The sequence below is a fragment of the Neophocaena asiaeorientalis genome, unplaced genomic scaffold, assembly GCF_003031525.2.
Source record: "Neophocaena asiaeorientalis asiaeorientalis breed wild unplaced genomic scaffold, Neophocaena_asiaeorientalis_V1.1 scaffold307, whole genome shotgun sequence".
NCBI lineage: Eukaryota > Metazoa > Chordata > Mammalia > Artiodactyla > Phocoenidae > Neophocaena > Neophocaena asiaeorientalis.
In genome coordinates this window covers 1,489,345-1,509,144 of record NW_020171817.1, presented here as the reverse complement: position 1 = coordinate 1,509,144, position 19,800 = coordinate 1,489,345, and the positions used below count along the sequence as shown (strand labels likewise).

Below are 19,800 nucleotides of genomic sequence, written 5' to 3'. Positions count from 1 at the left end.
TGCTCCGCAACGGGAGAGGGCGCAACGGTGAGAGGCCCGCGTACCGCAAAAAAAAAAAAAAAAAGAATAGAGGACTATAACGGGCAAAAACTGGGATTTAGAGTCTCTGCTGCTATCTGAGGTACGCTGCTTGTTACCAGTGCTAAGATATGATTTTTAGAGCCACAGCATTATTACACAGTGTAGAGTCCCAGTTGTCAAAGGGGATGGGCTGGCTCTAAGGTAGGTATGGCGAACAGGTTTTATTTTGAGTGCCAACACTCCTTATCAGTTGGTAATAGCGGCTTGGAGTACTGTGTGCAGAAGGATCCTGAGGCCCTACCTAAGATGCAATTGTTCAGTGATGTCTGCCATGAATATAGGACCTCTGATACATATCTGTCATATATTTCCCATCTCTGTTCTAAGACCACAAAAGGTGTCCGTTATGATAGGTATTCCTGCTGGCTTGTCCACTGAGTCACCATAATGATTCATGGGATTATTCATGAAAAAGTATCTACAGAGATTTTGCAGTTTCTGGAAACTGATTTTTGAACCAAACTTGCTCCTTTGGTGAATGAGGTTAATGAAATGTAGAGAGAGCAGTGAGGAAAGCTAACTATAACATCATTACCTATTCGAGTCCCTTCCTCTAAAGGAGAGATGCTTGTTTCACTCTCCAGGGTGGGTTATCTACTGCTAAAGAAGGGTGGTTTCTTGGGCAGCTGTGGTTAGTAACATGCTGTATCGACAAGTAAAAGTGTTCACTTCTGTGCAGATGCAAATACAATCAGAACTTTATTTTAAGCTTTGATTACATTCTAGTTAATAAGAATACACTCTATTAAGCCAGTTTAACAGCCCAGCTAAACGCATTTCAGTTTAGAATGGAGTATTGGAAGGCCTGGCAAATGCTGGAAGACTACTCAGTACAGTTAGCTATGATGCACCTATAGAGGGGACCAGCGGACCCTCATGGATTCCTGGTGCTGAAGGTTCAGGAACAGTCTCAAAGGCTTAGAAATGTGCTTGTAGAGACCAGAGAATTTCATTGGGACGTTTCCCCAGCTTCCTTCTCACTGTTCATCTTTTCTTTTCTTTTCTAACTTTCTTTTCTTTCTTTTTTTTTTTTTTTTGCTAAGAATCACAGTCTACTGACCTCAATCACATTCTAGGCATATCAATGGATAATTCTGACAATAAATCAGCCTTGCAAATAAATATCAGATGGCCTTGTGTGTTGGAACCTTGGAGCCTAATACGAATGATGTCAGCATCCTCTGTCACTGGGTGTGTGCTAGCGCTGGTGGTTTGCAGGGTGGAGTCCATATTACCTTGTAGCACCTGTGTGCCGAGCTGAGGTCTCAACACGGGTGATGTGAAGGACACGAGAATTAGTGGCTGCCCATCCTTCCACGTGTCTGGTCACTAAATCTGCCAGCTTCTCCAACTTGTTGGGCTTATTCCATCTCTGAGAGTGTATCTGGACCTGTGTCATTGTGCAAAGGAGATGCTTCCAGAGAGACAGGTGAAGTATAATTACTAATTAAAGAGACTAATTGCTCACCCTTCCTGTCCCAAGTCGGCCTTGTTACTTTCTAGTACTACAGCCCCCAAGGGGTTAAAGTTAGGGCTAATGTTTCCTGCTAATCAGGCCACAGCATGACAACTCCTGTAAAATGCACTATAAAATGACATTATTTAATAGATCTGAGTATTGCACCTGCTTTCTTATCTTCTCTTGGGTGATCAAGTTTTCCACAAATGCAATTTGTTAATATGGGGCCACATCTTCTCACAAGGTAAATCTGTGAAACTTGGCAGGCTGTAGCTTTGCTGCAGGTGCAAGGTGAAAGACCTTTCCCTGGCTTTGCCAAGAAGAAAAACGATGCCGTGCTCAATTCCTGGGAAAAATATTCTGACACAGAGGATAAAACTGCTTCCGAGAAAGGGGAATAGAATTCTAGGGCCCAAATCATGTGCTGGCCTCCTGTCTGGGGAGTACATTACCCTGAAAAGGCTGAGCGGCAGACGTTTTACGGGAGGCCAGGTATTGAGCCGATCCCCTTTCTAAGGGAAGTCCTCCGGTACTTGGAGCTGCAGCCATCTGAGATGAGAAATTATCACTTTTACTCTTATGACCTATGAGAGCTTAATTAGGGCTTAATTTAAGCTAATGCTAAGAATCCGTTGGAAGATGGAGCGATTAAAAACTAACTTCCACATTGAATAGCCACGCTGAAAAGTGTGTCTTCAAAATACGTGGCATCACCACTCTGGAGCTCTACCAGTCCTGTCCGGGTCTTCACAGCTAAGTTAGAGCAAGAGCTGACTATTTTTGCATTAGAATTTCCTTAGCCAAGACTACAAGAGGCCAAGTGCTCGGGCCCGTCTCAGGCCCCTGTGCAGCTACATAGGCGGTCGTCTCTGAATCTGCAAGTCCAGCTCGCCGTACACGTGTCTCAAGGAGTCACTGGTCAGGCTGGCCATCAGCTTGCGAGGGCCAGAAACCCAAGGCCGACACACCTCCTCCCATTTCACGGTGGAGTTGGGCTGGATTTCCCTGAAAGGATGGAAGAGACGGGAAAGGTTTTATGCTCCAGAGAGGCAGATGCAGTTTCCCACCTTGACCAGGAAGCAGCGAGACCCCTGCCTGGGTCACAGGCTCTCTTTCTTTTGGTTGATGGTGGTTGGAAGACGGAAGGGCCAGGGTGGCCGATTTCCAGTGACCACCTGAATGAGGCCCCTAGATGAGGCTCAAGCAGAGACAGCCCCGTGGGTCCTGGTTCCTCCCACACGGATGCATCAGCTGGCCTTCTGGTGGACGTGGTCCATGCAGTGTGTGGTAGAGCTGAGCTGAGCACCCGGCCAGCCAGCCATGAGTCACCTGAACTTCCGCTTATCCCCAGGCTTCCACAGTAGCCTTGAGGACATGACTGATCTCCCTTGGTTCATTTGTGGGCTAAAGTACCCTCCTGGCATCAGACTTCTCTCTGAACCCCCAGCTGCCTTTACTGAGGTCCTGACGCTCTAATTGGTTCTGGTCAACCCCCTTGGGATAGACCTGTTCCCAGGCCCAGGATCTGGAACGTCACCCAGCATGCTCTGTAATTCAAAATCCTGTTTCAACCAATTGATTTTGGTCCCTTGCCCACATACCTTGCTGCTACGCATTTGTTGCTGATGCCCTAATCCATCCTGATGGTGGGGCCTTCAATGGTCCTGCTTTTCCTCATCCCCTGCGGCCATGCTCTGAGGTCTTCCTAAGCGTCATGGCCAAGCCCAGCCCAATAGATGACGGAGTCAATCGGGGTGGGGAATTTAGGCTTCTCTGGAGTATTTCACATATCCCCCCCCGCCGCCACTCCCCATGTGGAGGAGATTCCATGCAGGTTTTATATGTATGCTAGTCCCCTGAGGTGGACACTATTCGACAAATTTTCTAGTTAAGAAAAATGAAGGGATTAAACACGGGAGGTAACGTTTCCATGGTCACACAGGTGTTAATGGGCAAAGGCAAGATTTGGACCCAAGTTTATCTGTTTCTAAAGCCCATGCTCTTTCTACTTCTCTATACTAGATTTCATCCTGTATCCTCCAATGAAATGCCTTTTCCGACCACTGTGCTTGCTTTTTCATATGTCTGATTTCTCAAACAAGACAGATGCCCTTTTGTTCAGTATTGAGAGCTTCCTGCAGGTCTTGTTATTGGAGGATTCCTGGTCTCCGCTCTCTGACTCAGGCCAGGCATGCGCTGGGCAGCTTTGTGTATAACCCTTGGCCTGCACTTTTCTGGGAAAGCATCAGGGATTTGAATGGAGACCACCAGACATGTCTTAAAAAAGAGAGAAAAGGGACCAGACTCTTTTTATGGGGTTATTGGGGCACAGCATGTCAGAATTGGAAAGGACTTAGAAATCACTTCATCCGACTGTCCCATTTTACAGACGAGGACTCTGAGGTCCTAAGGAGCCTGTGGAATCTTCCACAGTCACAGATCCTGATGGCCCAGACCCTGGAAGAACAGAGACACACACTGGGGACACAAAGAGGGTGCTCAGAAATGAAGAACGTGTTGTGCAGAGGAATTTGGTGGGTAGATCCTTAGACCCCTGAGCGAGGGCCCAGGGGATGGGAGGGCACTTCCTACGAGCTCCACGGGGTGGCCTGGGAACCAAAGGAGCTGACGGCAGCACTGTGGCTTTGAACTGGAGCGGTGGTGGGAGGGTGGCACAGACGGGGACTGTCAGTGAGTCTAGAGTGGCTCAAAGGCCTCAGCTACGAGAGCCCCCGTTTGCCCTTGGAGGTCAGGGCCATACAGCATCACTTTAGACAGAGCCAGAGCGAAGGAGAAATATGGGGCCATCCACCTGTGCTTGACCTACTGTACATGAAGTTAGAGTCCCATGATATCCTCAAAGATCACTAAAACAACATGGATTTTACCTGGCTGCAGGTGTACATCCTCTGGGATGAAAAGGGGAAAGGCTTCAAATCTTAGAAATCTAGCCGCTAAATAAGAAATCCCTTTACTCTTGTATCTGTGGCCAGTGAATTGGGAAATGCCTCTAAGGCCAGGGGACTCCTCTCTCTAGGGCTGCCCCAGGCACTGGTTCTGAGAGTCTCAACGTCTCGATTAATTTGTCATTAGCTCTTAATTTTTGTTCTTTAGAAATGAGGCTATATAAATTATCTTATTCAGTTACAGAAAAGCCAAATTATGTGACAAGCACACACCCAGAGCCTACATATGGGAGTGTTTTTCCAACTCAGTAAATTATTTTTATGATTCAAGGTTTGGAAAACGCTGAGCTCACTGCGGGTTTCCTCACCTGTAAAAGGACACCATGAAATATTGAGAGGGGTGTGGAGAGGGTGGGTGAGTTAGTGTTTGTGCTGCGCTTAGAACCGTGGCAAGATGTGGTTAAATACCTCGTATTAGACATACGCTGCTGCTGCTGCTTTGCTATTATTATTATCACCATCACCTTTGTGGTCATCATTTTCTGCCTGAACTCCCTGCAACGTACTTTAGGAAAGTTCTTCTGGCTTGTATGCAGAGAAACAATTCTCTACCCTTAATTTAAATAATCTTTTCAGTATGAATATAGGTTTTTAGATATTTATTTCTCAGTAGCTGTGCTGTTTTTACCCTGATCCATTCATTCTTTCTTCCCTGGTTTCCGCAAGTGATCCATCCAGAACATTTTGCGAAAGAGTTGTCCCACTTAAGGATATGGCCTGTGGCCTAGAGTCCAGGCAACTCCCTCAAACAGAAACTGTAAACCCTGAGCCTTACTTCATTATTTGGTCTAACTCATTAATGCGTCCCCGTAATGATATCCATCCACGTATCTATGCCCACTCATGAGCATCAGTGGAGATACTCATACATGAAGAGACACATGCACGCCTAAGTATGCATTTACCTACAGAAAAATGCATGCACAGAGAAAGAAAAACATCATTTCCCCATCTTGCTAAGGGAAGTATAAAAAAATAAATAAATAAAATTCAAAAAAAAAAAGTGGAGTAATACTGGAATAATCCTATATTCCCAGGGATAGACGTTGTGATAAATGTTTCTCAGTAACGCGCTCAGCAATCGAGATACGCCGGCCATTTATCATTTTGAGCACAAGCGGGCGTAGGGGATTCTTACCGCAATAAGCTGCAACTATCAATGGTTTGTCCTCCACGTGTCTAGCCCTCTGTCCTACTTGAGAGACTCAAACTTTAAAACAAAATCACAAAGTCGGAGAACTTTTCTCTTAAAATAACTTACGGAACCTCATCATTTTTTAAAGAGAAAAAGGAATCCGGAAGATGAATTATTTGATGTTGCAGAAGTATCAAGGGCAGAAGCTGGACAGCTGCCGGTCTGTGGGAGTAGCACCTCCGAGCACCCGAGGAAGGTGTGGGGAGGTCGGGGGGGAGAGCAGGAAGGTAAATCATTTTGGAGTGGAGTTGACTGTGTCCTGACTGAGGAGTGGACGTGGCACCACCTATTCCTCGTTCAATGCCCTGCTCGCTAGCTCCCGCCTTCCAGACCCTCTGCTTGGAGCTCCAGACCCCCTAACGCCTAGGGCCCTCGGGTGGGCAGGTGGGGTGGAGACTCCCTTGACTATTCAAGGCGTGGATCTGAGAAAGGAATACAGTCTTGTGAAGGGTTCTGGTTCTCCAGAATTGCACTTCTTAAGGGTCCAAGTTGTCACATTGATCTGCCACTCTTTGATCAGGTCTTGGCGGTATAGGGTACACCGCAGTGTTTCAACCATCCGAAAAGATGGTTGTGGGTGCTGGCTGGCTCAGATCCGGGCTGTGAAGGTGTGAGGAGGAATCAGGAGGAAACAGAGAAACCAGTGGTCTCTCCGAAGTCCCAAGCCCACCCTAGGTCATAAGTATTTTCTATGTCAAGTTATTTCCAATTTTTGACAGTCTCTGAGAAATAAAGCTTCCCTAGCTTTGGAGAGATCCACCCTCTGGATCTGGATCCCCATAAGGGATTGAGGACCTGGCTCTCTGTCTGTTACTGATCTGCCATAGACCTATGCGTTGAAGGTGATTACCAGTAGAGCCAACGGCAGAGTGCGGGCGGGACATTTGCTTTGTGTCCACCGTGTAGGGACTGGCCTCTTCCATCCTTTCCCCAGTTCACCCCCCTTTGTCCTACCCCAATGTCAGATATTAACAGTAAGAAATGCACCTGGACACTCAACCCTCTTTGAGCCCTGTGCCTCCTAAATGGTGGGCCATTGCACTGCACTAGGACTCATCTTTCTTCTAATACACAGATTATCTCCTTCCTTGCATTGGTTTGGGATCAAGGTGGAATTCTTGCACAGCCAAGGTGTCAAAGTGGCAGGAGGTTCTAGTACCCTCAGATGAGGCCTTTTGGAGAAGGAAAAATTGGCTACAGCAGGGGGCTGTTTTAAAGAAGAAATGTGTTTCACTTTGCCTGAGCGATTCTTGCATCTGATTCGAGTGGGAAGGTGTGAGAATGGGTGAGTGAGACTGTCGTTTCTGATGAAAGCAGGGCTAGCTCTACTGACCTCTCCCTCTAGCTGGGGTTGATTTCTAATTTAATTTTTTTTTTTTCTTGCAGCTTTCCTATTAGCACAGGAATGTTGTTATGTTTTGTGCTTTTGCATTTTTAAAAAAAGCACTCCGATTATTTTCTCTGTTGTTTATTGCATCCTCCAGCATCAGGTACCTCTTAAATGATGGGATGCAGAAGCTGTGAGCACTGTAGTTTCAAACAAATGCAGCGAGCCCCTAGTGCACACATTGTCTTTAAAGGTGCTTCAGAAAGGGTGAAAGAGGCCTCGCATTTGTCTCACAGACTCCGAGCGGGGTAGCTCCCATAAAGGGCATTGGGGAAATTCCTAACATATCTGGGTCATAAGGCAGTTTCCGAATCCCTGCACCTCCTTTTTTATACCTTAGAAGGTCACCCCACAGGAAATATGCTAGATTGATCGATGCTGACCGGGACTTCTTTGTGGTAGAAATGAGAGTAATAAACCTCAAAGATTGGGATGCATTCTGGGTGTCACACTTGAAGAGGAGTACTGACAAGTTGGAGGATGTGGGAAACCATGTTAGGGATGAGGGGAATGAAGTCAGTGTAGGAACAGAGAAGACGCAAGGAAGACTGGACAGCTTTTTGCAAACATTTGCAAACCATTAGATGGAAGACAAATGTGCCTTACTCTGTATACAGGTCCAGATGACGGGGTTTGGATCATCGGTGGGATTGAAAGGTGGAATTGTTTTCTAACGACTAGAAGTACCTGAACACGGAATGGGTGACACTCTTTGTCAGTAGAAGTCACAGAAGCTGAGAACTGTAGGGCACAATCTAATGGCGCGAGGTGTGGAAGAAGCAGAGTTTCATTCATGTTACTACAGAGTGCAGGGCGGTCGTTGGTCCCTTGAATAGGGAACCAAGTCTAGAACTCTCTAGGCTCACCTTTGTTTTACTGAAAGCAACAGTTCTAGAGAGCCGGTTGGTAAGATCTTGGAGGTGGGGTTGGAAAGAAAGGACTCAAGAAAAGGGACATCTTTTAGCGTGATACCTCCGTAAATACGAGAAGAATGAGTACACGAGGAAGGAGTATGGCAAACTTCTTGAACTTCGGGATCTGCAATCAGCCAGCCACGTCTGGATGTTGGCTTACTTCTATAAAATGCACAACTTGGGACAAACCAGTCAACCTGTCAAAGCCTCAAATTCCTCCACCACCAAAGCGAGCTAATTATAGTGCTCCCCCCATTGAGGTGGTTTTAAGGATTGAATGATGGAAGTGTTGGTCAAAGCAACGCTGTGCTTTTGGAGGTAGCAGCTTCTCAGACGTGTTCGCTGGGGATTGGATGTGAGTTTGGAAAACACGGAGAGAGACAGAACTTCCTACAACCCCACCTCACCTCCCCACTTTCCCAGCACTCACTGGAACATCTTCCTTATGGGTTTCGTCACTCCAGGACCATCCAGGTAAATCCAAATATTTTTCAGAGTTTCTTTTAAAGGATTGGTGAACTCAACGGTCACAACCATGTCAGAACCGACTACCTGAGCGCCATGGACCTAAGAAGTGAATTGGGAGAGAGAGAAGTTCCTTAGCAGCCCATAACGCCTGTTTATGCTCCCCTGTATCTTTAGCCCTCTTTACTTTTTCTTGTGTTTTACAGCATGACCACTTTTTGGCAAGGGAACCAGTGCGACGAGGCTATCGCTTTGACTGGGGGATACCTATCGAGAAAAAGATGGGACAATTACTAATTAGAATCGCACTCGTTTCCCCATTACGAAAACCACCCTAATTAGAATTGAGGTGAACAGCCGTGGCCCCCAGCTGTGGCTTTCAGCAGGAGGTGGAAGTGCATCTGGTGTAGCAGCAGCTTTCCGTGGTGAGGGCAGCCAGGCGAACTCTGATCCTGGAAGGGGTTCAAGTTTCCTGCCGGGACAGGAGGGATCTCTGAGTTCAAGAGGAAGAAAACACTCCACGGGGCCTGCGCCTTCTTACTTGGAGGCACTCTAGAAAGAAATATGTCCGAGGAGGGAGGCCTCACCGTTGAACTTGAAGGAGAGGAATCTGGACACTAAAATAGGCAAAAGGGACTTTTCCTCTGCAGCCACAGCATCTGCGTCCAGGAGGCTGTAAGGCTTTTTGTGGTGAGTTTATCCATCACAAGTGTCAGAAGTATCGGGTATTTGGCAAAGTGGCCAGAGTTCAAGGACAGCTCCAACGCTTCCTAGCAGTGGGGCCTTGGGTGACTTTTCCAACCTTTCTGAGACTCAGTTTTCTTGTCTCTGAAACAGGACCGGCGTTCCTATGGGGTAATCTACGTAGAATGCTATTATTATTGCTGTTGTTATTATTATTAGTTCTTATGCTGTGTTCACGATGTACCACACACTTGGGACTATATGCTTTCCCAACATCAACACGACGTGCTGGAAAGTGACCAGGGGGCTATAGTATTTGTTTGTTCGTCTAGGGGCTTTGTATGCCAAGTGGATGGGTCTGTATAAGCTCTAAATAACTTGGGAAGGAGATAATATCAGTAGTTCTTCCATCACAGGAAAGGAGCAAGTTGAGTTAACACATTTAAAGCAGCCAACACAATGCATGGCGCATGGACAAAGGCTCAATACATTATAGCTCATACTTTTTTGGATTAGCAATACTTGGGGTAGTTTGCTTTATTCACCTTATTTTAGCCCACTTTCAACTCCAGCATCTAGCTGGTGTCCAGTAGATATTTGTTATATTAGGTTGACTGCTTAAAAATGAAATTTATTGGTTGGTTGAGTTTTCTATACATCAACCCAGGCACTATACTGCCTTATTCTTTAAGCGGTCTATAACACAGGAAAAATCATGTGGAAATGAGCCTTTCTCGTGAATAGAGGGAAAGAGGAAGGCCATTGCCCAGAGAAGAAGATTCTCGCTCATTGGCTCTAGCATTAAGAATTAGAACCTTATGGCTTTACTCTTTTTTTTTTAACATCTTTATTAGAGTATAATTGCTTTACAATGGTGTGTTAGTTTCTGCTGTATAACAAAGTGAATCAGCTATACGTATACATATATCCCCATATCTCCTCCCTCTTGCATCTCCTTCCCACCTTCCCTATCCCACCCCTCTAGGGGGTCACAAAGCACCGAGCTGATCTCTCTGTGCTATGCGGCTGCTTCCCACTAGCTATCTGTTTTACATTTGATAGTATATATATGTTCATGCCACTCTTTCACTTCGTCCCAGCTTACCCTGCCCTCTCCCCGTGTCCTCAAGTCCATTCTCTACATCTGTGTCTTTATTCCTGTCCTGCCCCTAGGTTCTTCAGAACCTTGTTTTTTTTTAGAGTTTGTATATATGTATTAGTGTACAGTATTTGTTTTTCTCTTCCTGACTTACTTCACTCTGTACGACAGTCTATAGGTCCATCCATCTCACTGTAAATAACTCAATTTCGTTTCTTTTTATGGCTGAGTAATATTCCATTGTATAGATGTGCCACATCTTCTTTATCCATTCATCTGTTGATGGGCACTTAAGTTGCTTCCATGTCCTGGCCATTGTAAATAGTGGCTTTACTCTTTAAGACATGTTGATGGCTAAATTTATGTCTATGGGATTTAAAAAATCTATAAGAAAAATGAAAATTGCAACCAATTCTCCATGGTCATTACATTCAAGTCTCCACCTGCTAAGGTGGGATGGGTGGAGGGCTGGAAAGAGGAGTCGGGGTGGAGCAGACACTGATTTTGGTCATGACAACCACAGGTGTCACCTACAAAGCATGGATTGTATGCCAAGCAATGTGTCTCAGTGGTCCTCAACCTGGCATGCACAGCAGAATGTAAGGTTGGTTGAATTTGTGGATGCTCAACCTGTGGATATGGGTTTTGGTATCTGCAGGGGTCCTGGAACCAATCCCCATGGATACCGAGGGATGACTGTATAAAAGTGCATTATTAGAATACTTTACATAGAATCTTTGGTTTAATTCTCAAGCGCATCCAACATATTTTTCCTAAGTTGAAAAAAATTTCAGAACACTTTTTGGTTTCTAAAAATACAGGATAAAGATAACATTTACAAAAGCTGTCTAAGTTGGAGAAAGTGGGACTGCTTTAGAGACACTATTGGTGAAAGTGTTTGCTATGATCACTTTGATTTTGGGGGAAAAATATTTTGGAGTCATCTGCTTTCTTCGTGGTATGCCATTGAGATTACGGGGACAACCCCTTAAAAATCTGATAATAGCTACTGGCCCTTCCTCCCACGGACAAACACACAGTGACAAATACAAGATACATACACTTTGCAGGTAGTTTTAGGGGGTTCACTACAGACCCAGGATATCTATCCATGGCCCTCAAGGGACTGATGGGCTCCAAGTTAAGGATCCTTTACATACTGGCAGGCTACCTCTACAGGAAGATTCTTCTGCTGTGGAAAGCAAAGTGGACCCTTCCAGGTGACTGATGGCAGAAATAAGGGGAATTTAGTATTTGAAAGGCTGGCCCAGGGTTTAGGCCTTCAGAGATAGGCTTTAGATCTGAATATGATTAGAAGATGAAGCCTCCTCAGATAATTTCACGTGTCATACCTAATCATTTTGCTTCCAGATATGACCTCTGTTATTAGCTGCCGGAGCGGGTATATAAGTACTTCTCAGCCTTCCCTGATACTGGAGCCTGAAGGAGGGGACCCTTCTCGGGTCGTAGAGTGTTTCTTTTGCAATTAACAAAGGCTCGTGTCCCTTTTCTGACACTGGTCTCCTGCACCCGGATTTAAACGTCCTTTACCTGACTGCTGAGATAATAACGAAACTTAGAAACACAAACCAAACCAAATATAAAGCCTGCCCAGCACTCAGCATCGCTGTCTTCTGCTTAGGCAATTTAAGTGGAGGTATTTCCTCCCGCTTTCAAGGAGAAGGGAGCATTATACATAGTATTTTCATATTATGTGTTGATTTAAGTGGGGTGTAATTAGCAGTGTGTTCACTATAGAGAAGACGGGACATTACCTGGACCAGAGAAAAGGATGAAGCATATGTCATACTCAGTGACATCAAATACTTTTGCACCTTGATTTTTTTCAATATTCCATTTAAAATATTTCTGGTTTTTTTATACTGACATAAAATATGATGCATTTTCAAGTTAAACATCCTTCACCGATATTGACATACTGAGTTCTTGTCTTTTATGCTGTTCCATAACGATCAGTATTCTGTTTCTCTGATAAACAAGAAAGTTACTAAAACACACACACACACACACACACACACACACACACTTTTGGGAGGAAGTTACCTTTTAGGAAATCAGAAGCCCTCTTCCATGGAGTATATGCTTTATAACATGCATAATAACTATTCAAAATCAAAACTGAAATGAAGGAAAAAGTTTGAGAAAGAATGAACCTAGTTGTCAATGTAATTCACATGATTTATTAGTTCACGTCACAGCCCTTACTTCAAGTGCTGTCCATCATGGATTCCACGAATTAGTGGAAAATGATTTTTCCCCTCCTCCCCACCCTATGGTCACTGTTGGTAACAGGCAGTTGCTTGTTTGCAAACCACTTCACCAGCACCGGCACCACAGTTGCTTCTCACTAGCCCACTTAGGTTCGCCTTGACTAAATAATGCAAAATTTTTTTTGACGACGGTCAGGTTTTACGACAGTCAGGCGATGTTCTAAGTCTGTACCGTCCAATGTGGTAGCCACCAGCCACAAGGGGCTATTTAAATTTAACTGAATTAAAATGGAATGAAATTAAAGTTCAGTTCTTTAGTTGTCCTAGCCACAGTTCAAGTACTCAGCATCTACATGTGTCTAGTGGCTATCATATTGGAAGGTGCAGGTTTAGGGCATTCCCGTCATTACAGAAAGTTCTACTGGACGATGCTGCTAAGGGATTTTCTTATATTAACTCTTTAATCCTCACGACCCTATGAGGTAGACGCTATGAGAATTCATTTTACAGATGACGAAAGTGAGGCACAAAGAAGTGAAGTGAACTGTTCAAGTTCACACAGCAAGTAGGGGAAGCGAGACTTGGATGCAGACAGCCTGGCGCCAGAGTCACTGCTTAACCACCCGCTGCGCCGACTCTGGTAAGTAATAATAATAGCAACTCACATTACTTTTAGTGTTTACTTAGGCTTCCTTTCACTTACATTATCTTGTTTGATCCTCTATGGACTCGGCAGTGGACATGAACATTATCCCCATTCTATTGATGTGAAACTAAAACTCAGAAGACAAACAAAATCCCCAGGTTACAGAGCCTGTAAGTTGGCAGGACCCAGATATGAATCTAGGTCTTTCTGACTCCAAAGCCTTCATCTTTAAGCACTACGTACACTGTCATCTCTGACAGCAGAGAGGCAAAAATAGTAACCTTTTCTGCCGAGAATAGCTTCTTTATTTCCTGAAACCCACTGAAGAATCATTTGCATATTACCTTTTGCCATCACTAAGCTACCATCGAGCACAGTGATTACAACTCGATTCTGAGCTAAATTTGAAAACATATATATTACTACTCAACTCCTTCTTTTTGACTTTGTGGGGAAAGAAGCAGATTTCTACGCCAGGGTAAAATGTGACAATGTGACTGAGGCCTTGATATACTGTATCACTTGGTGATTACAGGATGTGCTGTTCGGGGTAAAGATAGAGACATCATTTTTAAAAAAAGAGCCAGTAGCTCAAGCACACTGATCATACGACAAGGTAGATGAGATCTGCCGTTCTTGCTGTTTTACTTTGCTTCCGTGTGAACAGGAATGCACAGAGAGCCTGTTTTAGGAACCCCAGTTACCAGTGGTTTTCGTCTTCATTCTCAAATGCAGTTTGTCCCACAGCTGTGCTGAGAGGGAGGGGGACATGTTCCCCTTCCAGTGGAGGCCTCGCTCACAGAGAGTCTGGGACGTGCTCTCCTGGCCAATGGAGTAACCCACCGCCTGATCCTCCGGGACCAACAGAGGATGGAGAGAGAGTCAGCTATCCGAGCATGTAAAGCCATGGCTGGTGGTACCCTGCCTGGGACCCTCCCCAGGTCCGTGGACTTCACCTGCTCAGAGCGCCTCATGGTGGGACCTCACAGACAGACTTTGATTTTCTCCACAGATGGCTTACGGCAGCGCTGAGGGCACCACTGTGGTGGCCGGGACGAAGACAGTGACCATGGTTGAGGGACGCTGAGGGGAAAGCATGCTGGACTCAGGGTCCGAAGACCAGGGACCACTGCTGTGTGTCCTCGGGCCGATCACTTGAACTCTCTGGGCCTCGGTTTCTTACGAGGTTCTTGGGAAGATTCAGTGTGACATCGTACGTGAAGCGACCTGGCAGAGCACCTGCAACATCACAATTATTGACCCTAAATGCCATGGAGGTTTGGAGGGAGACACTGCTGCCAGGGTGACCAGGAGGACTTCCTCAGCCTCAAGTTCCCCCGTGGGGAGTGATGTGGATTCGGGTTCTCAGGTGCCGGAGCCGAGAAGCACAGAGGAGAGAAGCTGGCGGCCTCCACTGACACTTTCTAAAGAGATGTGGAGAAGCCCACACCCCGTGCCCTGCTCCAGTCTCCCACTGAAGGGCTGTGGACACGGCAGGGGTGCTTCCTGGTGACTGGAACACGTGTCAGAGTCACGGAGAACCCACGGGAGGTCCGGAGGGAGAAACATGCTCGGTGGGAAACACGGCAGGAGAAACGGTTTAGGGGCTGGGGTTCGGGATGATTAGACACAGAGTTTTGTTCATTTTCTGCCTCGATGGAAAGCTGCAGGTATTTAGGCTCTCACAGAATGAAGTGAAACTGCAGTTAAGTCTCACCATGTACCTGGTGGCTGTCAAGCATTTGGGGACACTCGCTATTCCTCAGGTGGTTCCCCAGTTTTAACCTGTCCTCCGGTTAAAAAGTAAAACAACACATGAACTGGGATGTTGGAGGAGATTGGCCCAGGCGTCCGCCGTAGCATCCCTGCCGGCTTTGCTCTTCTCTGGTTAAAATTGGGGCTGCCACGGACGGGCACGGGCAGAAGAGGGACGAAGAGGATTTTACACTCGACCTCAGGTGAGTGGTGGGCTCCAGTTAGAACACAGCAGCACAGTGGTGGTTAAGAAAAGCCAAGACAGTGTCTTGATTCCGAAGCGATCTGGGCGTGGAGCCGGCACCGGTGCATCTGTGCTAGTTAGGAAAGGGAGCCCCTTTTCCAGTGGACACAGCGTCCTGCCAGGCTGTGTGGCTTGGTGAGTGGCGAGTGGGCTCGATTTGGTCCCTTCATTATCCACTGTGTGGGCACAGCTCCCACAGGTGTCGGATCTGGTCTGGAGTGGAGCCACCCAGAGGAAGCCACCACCCGGGGGGGTGGGCAGCAGGGACCTTCCCCACGTGACCTGCCTTCTCCTCACCGCTGCAGGTCCAGAGTGCCGGGAGGACATTCTGCTGGTTGATGTCTAGGAATTACCCCCTTTCCTAGGCCCTGGCTACACTGCCTGGTGCAAGAGGAGTGCCCCTGGTCACCAAATAACTCTTTGTAGAATGATTAAATAAATGAGTGAGTGACTAAACATCGGGATGGAGAAATACCGAAAAATTCTTTTGGCCAACAGAACAGATAAGTAATGAGCAAACGCATGTTGAAATCATGTCAATGCCACTCCAGGACAGCTCCTGCACTTGTGCGGACTGTGTACAACCTGGGGTGGCGGAAGCAGGGAGGCGCGTTAAAATGTGTGTGAAAAAAAATCTTGGAAACGGTCAACTGTTCTTATTTTAAAAGTTTAAAAGATTTTTTTTTTTTTTTAAATCTAGGGCCACCTGTTGGTTTATGGTCTGTTCATGGCTGTAACTTTTTAAAATCACATACATAGAAAGTGGTTTTATTTTTTTCCTAGCAAAATTGTTCCTCATTCATAGGAGAGAATGAGCCTATTGGTGTCTCATCATGTTCTGAAAAGGCTACAGGACTGTCCTACGCGATAATACTAAAGATGCGGTGGGACCCGAGCACTTTTAAATGGCACTGGGAGTTGTTTTCCCAGATACTGAAAGGAGGTCATGGGGGAACACGTGACCACCTCTCCTCTGTCCCCCAAGTCTCCTCCAGGCTCTTCGGGACCGGCCCGCTCTCAGGAGGCTCCCACAGGGAACAATGCAGTGCTCAACGCCCAGGGGTCGGTTTCAAGGCCACCAGGTGAGCATTGGCCAGAGGGCGGCTCCTGCCCTGAGCAAGTGTCAGGGGTTTGACTACAGAACCCCCAGCACAGAGAGGACTGGGCGGGCAGGCAGCAAACACCAACCAGCAGCCACCGGTCCTGGCAGGGGCTAAGCATTCTCAGAAACGGCCCAGGTTTAGTCCTTAACCACTTCGGCTTTTATATATGATTGCAGTTAACATTGGGACTAGTATTATGAGTGTGTTATTTTGCAAAAAGGGACAGGGAAGTTCAGAGAGAGAGGATGTGTGTGTGAGGGAGAGAGAGGAGAAAGAAGGAGGATGAGAGGAAGCAGGAAAGGGAGAAAAGGTTTGGAGACTTGGTGGTGGCTATGCCGTGTGATGGAAGCTGACAGAAGCTGGTCTTCATCACGTACTTACTGTGATCAAGGTACCAGGTTAGGCTCTTTATAAGGATTATTTCTATTATCCCTCCCAGCAACCCAACAAGGTCAGCAGTATTCCTGGACCCATTCTACATCTGAGATGTTGACGAATTAGCCCAGAGCAGCCCAGGTAGAATTAGGAACCCGGGATGTCCGGGTCCAGCCATCCAAGCCCCTGTGCTGGGGGGCTTCTCTACAGAAGGGGCTGTAAGGGTTCCCCCCACCCCGGCGTCCCTGCTCTAGTTGACTTGGGTGAGGACGTGAAAACTGTGAAAGCTTCACTGCTCCCCAAGACTGGGAGGAAACCACCGGCACTCTGCCCCCATGTCACACACCACGACTCCTGCAAACCAGCCTCTAGCCGGCAGACCAGCTGAATGCCCTCTGTTGCCCCCGTCCCCTCCCCCAAATAGCCGTTCCTTAAACATCAAAAGGCTGAAGAATCTTTTCCTGACTTAAAGCCTCTTAACAACAATCAACACGTGGGAAGGCAGAGACAAATTCTATGTCTGATTTTAATAAAATATGCTTTTCTCATCAAAATATTTTGATAGCCTGAGAAAAGAGATGTGTGCTCATTAAAGTTTAATGACTGCCTCTCCCTGCCGTTTTCCACATGAGGTTCACACACTGTGACTCATGCGTGGTGGGTGCCGGGATGAGTCAGCTGGGAGCACAGTTTAACCCAGTTCCGATATCTGCGCTCATGGGGACGAATGCAATGCAAGACTGGGTCCTTAGGATGTAAGGACGTGTCCACTGGCCTAACTGCTTTGGTTGACGGTGATGTGGATCCAGACAGGCGGGCCCCATCGTGGTCCAGGTTGGTGTCTCTTTGCTCTAGAAAGGGAGCTGGGTAAGAAAAGCTGCAAACTAGCCCTCAGGCAGCTCCAGCCCCCAGGCTGAGCTGGGTCTCCCAGGAGACAGTGCTTTGGGCAAAGGCTTTGAAGAGAAGGGAGAAATGCAAGAGGCTCCGACTCTTGGGAGGTCAGAGTTGACAATGATGCTACATTCGTGCTCTAGAAGCTCCACTGAAGCCCCCCTGTTCTCAGATCACTTGGGAAGCTCTCATCCAAACCTTTTAGCCTCACCTCAAAGTGGCCCCAGGCTGCCTTGCTTGGGCTCTCTTCACTAGTCACCTGCTTCCAGCCTGCACTCCCGCTGCGGCAGCTTCCAGCCGCTCCCCACACCGCCCTTGCTTATGTTTTTTTTTCCCCTAACATCTGGAGTGGTCTCTCCATCCATCTCTACCGGCTGAATGTTATCCACTCACCAAGGATCATCTATGGTTCTACAGCCTTAGCCCTTGACACCCCACTGCACTCCAACTCCTGTGATCTCTCCTCCCCGGAAACACCAGGCTGTTCGGTAAATGCAGTCGCCATCTTCTATTCTGGTGAAAGTTCCAGTGTGAGAGCGACGTAGCCGAGCCTTTACCTGTACTAGCTTCCAGATCAGTAAGATCTGGGTTGGAAGCTATCTTCCCTCCCTTATCAGGCAGGTGATCGCAGGCAAGTGGCTTGTGACCAGTAACAAGGACAATATCAACAACCAGCACATACTCGGCGTTGACCGTGAGCTAGGCGTTAGGTACCCATTATTTCGTTTTACGCTCGCAACAGCTCTACGAAGTAAGACTTGCCATGGTCTCTGTTAAACAGCTGAGAGAACAGGAGCTAAGAGACAGTAAGTGATGCGTCCAGGGTTACACAGCCAGTGTGTTGAGGACACAGGCTTTGAGTTCAGGTAGTTTGGTCCCAGAGCCTGTGTTTTGACCACCATGCTACAGGGCACCGCCTCCTCTGGGCCTCTCAGATTTCTCATCTGTAAAATGGGTACAATACTGCCCACCCTGTAGGGTGGAAATGAGGATTAAATAAGACAGCACAGGAGAAGCATAATAGCGTAGACCTCAGTACCCATAGCTACTGTCATTGTGAGCACTGTGTGCCAGTCTCAGCCCCTCCCCCTCCTGCCTCGGAGTGGGGGGATCCTCCGTCCTGACCCTTGTCTCTCACACCTTCTCATCCTGTGTCTTCAGCATAGTGACCTTGGGAGGTTCTGTAAGCTGTGGGCCAGTCCCAGGCTCAGAGAGATGGACCAAGTGTTCTAGCGTTTTCTTAGAACCTGGGGACATGTGTCCCATGTGGTCTGGACCTCTGAGCCCCCGTGCTTTTGTACTTTCACTGCATTTAGCTTCCTCTCCAACTCCTGTTTATGCAGTTTATTTGACTCCCGCCCTGAGGTCTCCTGGGTAACATTTGTTTCAATGTATATTTCTTTTCTCCTCCCTTCCCCGCTCCTCCTTTTGTCTGTGTCCTCCCCCCACCGCAGTCGCTTTCAGGATACCTGCCGTCTGGATGCCCGCGGTCCGTACCCCACGCCTCCAGTAGACTAACTAGAATCCTGGTCGCCAGTCCATTAGCCAGTTTCTGGAATTGGGGCCTCTCACAGCTCAGGGACACCTGGGTGGCTTCCAGGGTATGAGGGACTTTACCCAGGAACACCTCTTCCGCGGCTCGGATTTAGTCTGTCCTCGGGGCTAATACGGTTGGTGAGGTTAGCGGTTAAGCGACCGCTTCTGTGAGGATGCGCCTGCCTGCTTTCCTGAGCACTCCTGGACCAATTTCCATCTCTCTCCTGCTAGAGTCCCAGTCACATGACCCTACCCTCTAAATGCATTACCTCTAAGAACTGCCTTTTTGACACCCTTATGGAAATTGAAAAACAACACAAAACAAAGCAAAAAACCCACACAACTCTGTGTAAAGTAAAGTACACCCTCCCCGTCCAGGTCACTTGAGCTGCAGGAGAAGGGATTTGGGTTCTACCCGTGGGGAGTTAAACTGCTCTCTGAGTAAACTCGGAAGATGACTAGTCAATAATCCTTCAGTTAATGAGGTCTAAAAGATGAAAGTTATCAGTTTCCTGTGTTCATCCAGTTTATTACCAGCGGGGCAATTAAATTCTATTTTATGCTGGGGTTGGATCACTTCCCAGCTGGGGAGAGCTCTCTCCTGAGCCCTTCATGGGGACAAGCTGCCAGTTCATAATTAGGTGAGTGTGTGGGCCTCGCCTCTGGTGGGAAAGGTTCAGAGGCTGAGCTCCTGAAGCAGCGGGAAAGGAGGTCTCCCCCAGCCTCCGGGAGAGGCCTGTGGGGCACCGCACGTGTCCCAGGAGAGCCC

The 19,800-nt window shown here is 47.2% G+C and overlaps 1 protein-coding gene across 3 annotated transcripts in view; it reads right to left on the bottom strand.

Annotated features, from left to right (window-relative positions):
• Positions 1 to 755: 755 nt before the first annotated feature.
• F13A1 (coagulation factor XIII A chain) overlaps positions 756 to 19,800 on the bottom strand; it is a 137,480-nt gene continuing 118,435 nt past the window's right edge. For all 3 annotated transcript variants that reach the window (XM_024738487.1, XM_024738478.1, XM_024738492.1), the window contains exons 14-15: positions 8,433 to 8,569; positions 756 to 2,545 (exon numbers count right to left, since the gene is read on the bottom strand). In XM_024738487.1, the coding sequence (XP_024594255.1) occupies positions 2,392 to 2,545; positions 8,433 to 8,569 (291 nt within the window). In that variant the 3' untranslated portion in view covers positions 756 to 2,391. The remainder of the gene's footprint in view (positions 2,546 to 8,432; positions 8,570 to 19,800) is intronic.